The sequence below is a fragment of the Asparagus officinalis genome, chromosome 8 (genome assembly GCF_001876935.1).
Source record: "Asparagus officinalis chromosome 8, Aspof.V1, whole genome shotgun sequence".
Classification (NCBI taxonomy): Eukaryota; Viridiplantae; Streptophyta; class Magnoliopsida; order Asparagales; family Asparagaceae; genus Asparagus; species Asparagus officinalis.
Genome location: NC_033801.1, coordinates 101,774,812 through 101,782,546, shown reverse-complemented (window position 1 = coordinate 101,782,546; position 7,735 = coordinate 101,774,812). Strand labels below are relative to the sequence as shown.

General features: G+C 34.5%; 1 protein-coding gene across 1 annotated transcript in view; it reads left to right on the top strand.

Annotated features, from left to right (window-relative positions):
* Window positions 5,747–7,735, top strand: part of LOC109821616 (derlin-2.2) — a 7,604-nt gene continuing 5,615 nt past the window's right edge. The window contains exons 1-3 of the mRNA XM_020387791.1: window positions 5,747–6,047; window positions 6,574–6,673; window positions 7,592–7,732. Coding sequence (XP_020243380.1) covers window positions 5,949–6,047; window positions 6,574–6,673; window positions 7,592–7,732 — 340 coding nt within the window. The 5' untranslated portion in view covers window positions 5,747–5,948. The remainder of the gene's footprint in view (window positions 6,048–6,573; window positions 6,674–7,591; window positions 7,733–7,735) is intronic.

Sequence of the window (7,735 nt, the reverse complement as noted above, 5' to 3'; positions counted from 1 at the left end):
GAAGGAAATTTTGGGTTCCTATTAATAAGGTCCCTGCAGCTATTGTTAGTGGTGCACGTGCACAACAAAATACTTGTGAATTCAGGAAATCAGGTTTAGGTTAAGGTAGGGAGTTCTATTCCAGTGCATGCTGTCAGTTCCCCTGACAAACATGCACAAACAACGAATGCTAATTCAAGGGATACTGGGACATCTTTTGTTCAACATATCTCCTCCCCAATTGTGAATGCTACAGGTTTTACAAGTGCTAACAGAGAGAATTCTACAAGAAGAGTAAATTTAAAATCAAATGCCAATGTTGAAAGGTCCTCATACTTTCAGGTATCACATTTTTCTTCTTTGGGTCATCAAGTGTTGGATTTAGACCCCTCAAGCATTAATAGGGGTGGTTCTATTTTTTAATGCATTTAGCTATTTGGAATGTTAGAGGGTTTAATAAATCCTCCAAACATATGATGGTAAAGCATTTCATTTATCAATATAGGCTTCCTTTTATAGCTCTTCTTGAAACTAAAGTTGTTGAAGATAAATTGCAATCCATTGCTAAAAAAGTGACAAAGGATTAGAACTGGATTTCAAATTGTCATCAAGCCAATAATGCCAGGATTTGGATCCTTTGATATAGTGATATTCTCTCTGTGCAACTTATAAATTCCTCAAATCAATTTATATCTTGTGCTCTGGAATCAAAAGATAGCAGATTGTCATGTATAATTTCTATTGTATATGCTCTCAATGATATGGTTGGCAGAAAATCTCTCTGGCATTATTTACTAATTTTCAAACAAAATGTCTCATGTCCATGGATTGTTAGAGGGGATTTTAATTCAATTATCAACAATGAAGAAAAGATTGGATGAGCTTTAGTTTCTATTCAGAAACTGAGGATTTTCAGGATTTTATTTCATCTTGTCAGCTTGTCCATCTCATATCCACTGGGTGCTTCTTCACCTGGTGCAATAAACAAGAATCAGATACAAGAATCTTCTTCACCTGGTGCAATAAACAAGAATCAAATACAAGAATCTAGTGTAGACTGGATAGAATCCTGCTAAATGAAGATTGGATTCAAAAGTATACCTCAAGTCGGGTGGATTTTCTAGCTCCAAATTGCTCAAACCACTCCCCAATATTAATTACTATTGAAGATGAGAATTTTGTGGGTAAAAGACCATTTAAGTTCTTCAAAGTGTGGACTAGTCATCCAAATTTCCTCTCAACAGTTAACTCAGTCTGGAATCAGGATGTTAGAGGCTATTACATGTATAAGTTACATGCCAAACTTAAAAATCTCAAACATGTTCTTAAAGAGCTGAACAAGAAGCATTTCATGAACATTAGTGAGCAAGTACTGAGGGCTAAAGAGGAGCTTACAGTGGTTCAAAATCAATTGAATTCTGATCTATTTAACACTATGCTCATTTCAAAAGAGAAAGATTGTCTCAACAAATATGTTAGACTGCTCAATTGTGAAACCTCTTTCTATAGGTAAAAGGCTAATATCAAATGGGGTTTAAATGGAGACTAATGTACGCAATTTTTTCACTCTATTATGAAAGCAAAAATGTATCACAACAGAGTGTTGTCTCTTTATTTTGAGAATGGTGAAAGGATAACTGATATGGACAATATCATCTCTGGATTTATTGGATACTATGAAAAACTTTTGGGGCACTAAAGTTCCTGTTACATGCCCTAACCCTGAGGTGATTACTAATGGCCCGATTCTCTCTTCTGCTCAATCCAATGGTCTGAGTCTTCCTGTGTCTAGAGAAGAGATAAAACATGTTATTTTCTCTTTGTCTGATGATAGAGCTCCTGGTCCTGATGGCTATAATGCTTCGTTCTTCAAAGCAGCTTGGAACATAATTGATGAAGATCTTTATCAGGCAATTGAGGAGGTCTTTTGCTCTGGTAAGCTTCTGGGTACATTTAATTCTACTTCGATCACTTTGGTACCTAAGGTTCTTAATCCCAAAACTCCTTCTGATTTTCGACCGATCTCCTGTTGCAATTGTGTTTATAAGATTATTACTAAAATCATTGCTGGCAGAATTCAAAAAGTAATGAGTTTTATTCATAGTGATGCTCAAAGTGCATTTGTTAAATGGAGATTAATTTCAAATAACATCTTGCTTGCCCATGAGCTCATCAAGTACTATGGTAGGAAGCATTCTTCTCCACGAACTATTCTAAATATTTATCTTAGAAAATCTTTTGATACCATTAGTTGGGATTTTATTAAAGATATGTTGGAGGGTCTGGGTTCCCTAATATCATGATTATGTGGATCATGGAATGTATCTTTACCCCTAAATTCCCATTGTCACTCAATGGCTCTCTCCATGGATACTTCAAGGGTGCTAGAGGGTTAAAGCAAGGGGATCCCTTCTCTCCTTACCTATTTGTGCTAGGCATGGAATACCTGTCAAAGAGCTTAATTTCCTCAACAATGATGGTTTATTCAGATTCCATCCAAAGTGTTCTAGATTGAAAATAACCCACTTGTTCTTTGCTGATGATCTGCTGCTTTTTGGGAGAGCTGATATGAATTCTATTATTAAACTCAATAGCTGCTTACAAGAATTCAGTCGGGTATCTGGACTGGAAACAAATATAAATAAATGCTCTATTTATATGAGTGGTATTGATGAGAAACTTAGACTTCAAATATGCTCGTATCTAAATTTTTCGAAAGGGATTTTGCCAGTAAGGTACTTAGGTATGCCTCTAATTACGAAGAGACTATCTTGGATGGATTGCTCCCCTCTAATTAGTAAGATATCTAGAAAATTTCAAAGCTGGCAAAAGATGAGGACGCTTTCTTATGCTGGTAGATTGCAGCTGATAAAATCAGTCATATTGAGTATTCATATTTGTTGGACTAACAATTATATATTCCCGAGCAAAGTTCTTATGAAAATTGACAAGTTGTGCTCTTATTTTCTTTGGAATCATAAAATACCCATAGTCTCCTGGACTTCAATTTGCAAAGTTAAAAAGTGTAGAAGCTTAGGAGTTTTCTCAGCTAAGATATGGAGGGATGCAGCAGCTTTGAGGCCCTTGTGGATGATTCATCTCAAGAAGGATATCCTTTGGATAAAATAGGTGCACGGGAATTACTTGTAGCAGCCTGATATTTGGTAGGTTCGGGCAAGATTGAATGATTCTTGGATGTGGAAACAACTTATAAAAGCTAGAGACAAGTTGATAAGGAGATTGGATAGTGTCAGCAGCTTGCAAACCATCGTAGCAAAATGTTGTATTGGTGAACAAATGCATATATCTTCTATTTACAGGTTTCTGATACACCCTTCGAATCAAGTTATCTGGGCTGACAAAGTTTGGGACAATATTCACTATCCTAAACACTCATTAATATTATGGCTAGCTGGTCAATCAAGATTATTAACACAAGACAGATTATGTCGCATGAGGATTCTTGACACAAATCAATGTATACTATGTACAAATTTCCAGGAAACCTATTGCCACCTATTTTTTGAATGTCAATTTTCAGCAATGGTATGGAATAAGGTGTTGGATTGGCTAAAGTTTAGTTGGAGATTATGTTCATGGAGATGCATCATTAGATGATATAGTTTCAGACTAAAAAAGAGGGGTTTTATGGAGAAATTGAATCGTATGGTCCTTGCAGTCTTGGTTTATTGGATATGGTAAGATAGGAATCTTAGAATTTTTCAGTGTAAAGCTCGACAACCTGAGGTGATATTTCGAGCTATTAAAGCCTCCATTTTCTCTAAAATTTTGAATGATAAATATCCATTTCATACAAGAGAGAGATTTGAGGAGTTGTAATAGTGTTCTCTTGAGAGTTGAGTTCCAGATATTTTTCTGGCTTGATAGAAGATGTAACAAATGCTCATTTTGGTTATGAATAAAAGTTTTTCATTAAAAAAAAACACTTTTCATCTTCTCATTTTCATTTCTCCACAGTGAAAACCATCGTCTTGTTAAACACTTTTCATCTTCTCATTTTCATTTCTCCACAGTGAAAACCATCGTCTTGTTTAAAGACTAAAGTACCCTTCACTCTTGCAAGAAGTAAAAAAAAAAAAAAATTTCTCTGAAATATCGATCACATGATATGCATATATATGACTTCATTTGAGGAGAAATTTTATAGGGAAGAGTGAAAGTTTTAGTTATAAAGCTTTGGGAATTTTCTCAAACCTTACTGGATTTTTGTAGATTTCTCTTATAAATATGAAGGTTTCGATTCTTAATATACAAGTAAGAAAGACCTGGGTCTAATATAGAAAAGATTAATTTCATATAACCCATTGAACTTAGGAATATTGCTAATAACCTTTTAGAATTTTGTTTATCCCATATGACTTTCTTAAACTTTGGGTTGTCCCACAAATAATCACTGAAACTTTAACATCTTTAAGTGACTCTTCCTATCTATAATTTGTAAATAACTAAATATTGTTGAGAGAAAAAAAAAATCTCAAACCTTGCGGTTCTCGTTTACAAGTAATTTACCCCCTTCTCCTAAATTTCTGGCTTATTTATCTAATGAAAATTTGTTATTAACAAATTTTTTAGAAGAGGGTCCCATAAAAAGTTTGACTTTCAGGGGGTGTTAGTCAATTGGGACATTTTCATGCAAAATGGGATAATTGTTAAAGTGGAATAATGTTTCGCTAGTGGGATATTTTAGTGGGATAACTAGCTAGAAACAATTTTGTGAAGCGGGATATTTTGATAAAATAACGTGGGATAAATTTTTATAATCATGAAGTATATATTTATGCATTTTGAAGATATAAATACTATTTATGTATTTTAAACTTACTATTATTGATTGATAATTGCTTATAAGAATGTTCTTTACTATTAAATAATTTTTGGTTAGACTATAAGATATTGATAATTATTATTATTATGATGGTCTAATAATGGTGATAACCATAATAGGAAATATGTAAAGAAAAAAAGAAAAATAAAAAATAACAAAATAACAAAATAAATATGAGTTCTAGTTTTTTACCACCTAGTTCCAAGCTAAAACTTGGAATAATTTGAGAGACTAGAACTCTCATTTGTGTATAGAAAAATAAAAAAAGTGGGATAATTTTGTACCATTATCCTAATTCTAGTTTTGTTAAAGTTCTACTTGACTAACACTGTAAAATTTTATTCTAGTTTTAGTTCTATGTGACTAACACCTTAAAATTTTGTTCTAGGTTTAGTTCTATGTGACTAACACCTTAAAATTTTATCACACGGATTATCTCAGTTCTAATTTAAAGTTCTAGGTGACTAACCCCCTCAAAGAAACACGCCCCAAAGAGGTAATAAGAGGGGAAAACAAAAGATTAATCAAAAGCTTATAAACGAACACAACAACGGAGCCCCAGAAAAACAACCCCACGCTTTAACAATAAGGAAAAGTTTTTAAGGACCCAAAATATGGGACCAATAGGGGGGACAAGTGAGGTGTCCCCCTCCTATTGGATAATGAGTTGGCCATTATTAATGATGGCCAACTCATTATCCAATAGGAGGGGGACATCTCACTTGTCCCCTTTATTGGTCCCATATTTTGGGTCCCTGTAGCAAAGCTCTAACAATAATTGGCCACAATCCTTTACAAAATCATACGTGGAAGATTATCATTGGATAGTTTCCTCCCGATGACCCGATCTGACGTGGCAGAACTTATACCGCATTGATATATAAAAGCCGGGGTCAAAAAAAATAGCGTCAATACCGACGAAGCCTTTTTCAAGCTAATCATAAAAATTCTTCTCTCTCTCTCTCTCTCTCTCTAAAAATTCTCACTTTCGCGATCGATCTCGATCCAAATTAGGGCTAGGTTCGTTTTATCGCCTCAATCCTCTGGAGATTGAAGCTCGTTGGGATCTGATTTGTTCCTCGTTCGATCGATTAGCGTTAGGGTTAGGGTTTGGAATTTGGGGATGGCGCAAGCTGTGGAGGAGTGGTACAAGCAGATGCCGATCATCACTCGGTCGTACCTCACCGCGGCTGTTATCACCACCGTCGGATGCTCCCTTGAGGTATTTTGACTTTTTGATTTTTTGATTTTTTTGGACCTTTGCATGTGAGTAGTTAGGGCGGATACGAGCTGATTGGTGATAGAAAAATGTGATTTTGTCTTATTTTTTTATTTGGTAATTGAAAATTTGAAGAGATTTCATGTATTACTGGTTGCTGGTTGGATCTGTGTAGCGCATGTCGTGTTAAACTGCGTTAAATTAAAGTGCTAGTTTGATCTGAACTGTTGCAATACTTGTTAAGTTGTTATCATATTAGTTAATGCGCTACTAAAGGGCACAAATCGCGAATAGGTGTTTAAAAATAAATCAGGTTGGAGGTCTTGAGTGTGTGATTGATTTTAGAAGTGCGAGGATTAAAAGTGGTCAGGTAAAAGAGTGGGCTTAATATCAAAACACTATTAATGATAATGATTTTTTACTTTTTTTAATAACTTTTTTGCATTAAATTTTTTTGAGACACCATACTTATGTCCTGTAGATTGAAGTTTGAGCACTTAATAAATTGTGGGTTTGTCTGTCTTTGTAGATTATATCACCGTATCAGTTGTACCTGAATCCAAAACTTGTAGTTCAGCAGTGGGAGATATGGCGCCTCATAACAAACTTCTTGTACTTTCGGAGAATGGGTAAAGTCAAACCTTTAGTTCATTTGTTGTTGGTCGTGAAAATCAATGCAAATCTTTAATTTGACGTTTCATTTGTTAATGTCATTTGCTTATTGTTTAGGCTTTTCAATTTACACATGCTTACGTAAAGAGTTAGACGAGGAAAAAGAAACAGCATCTTCAAAACTCCAAACTTCCACGATTCGTATACCAAGTTGCTGTTTCTAGTCTTTCTACTATTTTCTGTTGAGTAAGAAAAGAATAGTAATTTGTTTCTAAATTAGCTAAAATCAAATCTTTGGCGAAAATTCATCAGTTATAGTTTAATACACATCCCTATGCAGGTGTTGGGAGCTTATTGTTCTCCTTGCTAAGTTTTCAATGACAAGTTACATGTAGACAATAAACTTGTAGCTAATAGACATTCCTGTCTTGAAAACTTCAATCTATTTTTATGCCGTCCAACTTAAGGGTTAGAAGGATTTCTCTCATGATTTTTCCTTTCTCTTGTATTGTTATATTATCTTGATTATCAAAATGGGGATTGTGTCGCTTTTGCCAATGAAGCACTTCATGTTGTTAATTTACTTGATGCCTCCAGCGGTATTAATTCTTTTTTGTACTGTTGTGCTTTAGAGGTTATGCTATTTTTCAGTGGCCTTGAAAAAGAAAATACAATGGCCTGATTCTTCTTCCATTTTTTTATTCCTTTGATTTCATATAATTGTGTGCATTAGCTTCATAACCTTAATATTTTGCTGCTTATATTGAATCATTGTATGCTATATTTTAGATCTCCAGTGAAAACTACTTTTAAGTTTCTGTGAAGTGTTTTCTTCTGCCTACTTTATGTATTTGCTTTATTTTGAACCCTCAAGATATTCTTAAATTTATCTACTTGATCTTGGTTTATTCATTTGCGTTTGTTGTTGTTGACAGACCTGGACTTCTTATTCCACATGTTTTTCCTTGCTCGATACTGCAAGCTTCTTGAGGAGAACTCATTCAGAGGACGGACTGCAGATTTCTTTTACATGCTTTTATTTGGTGCCACTACTTTGACTGGAATTGTTCTCTTAGGTG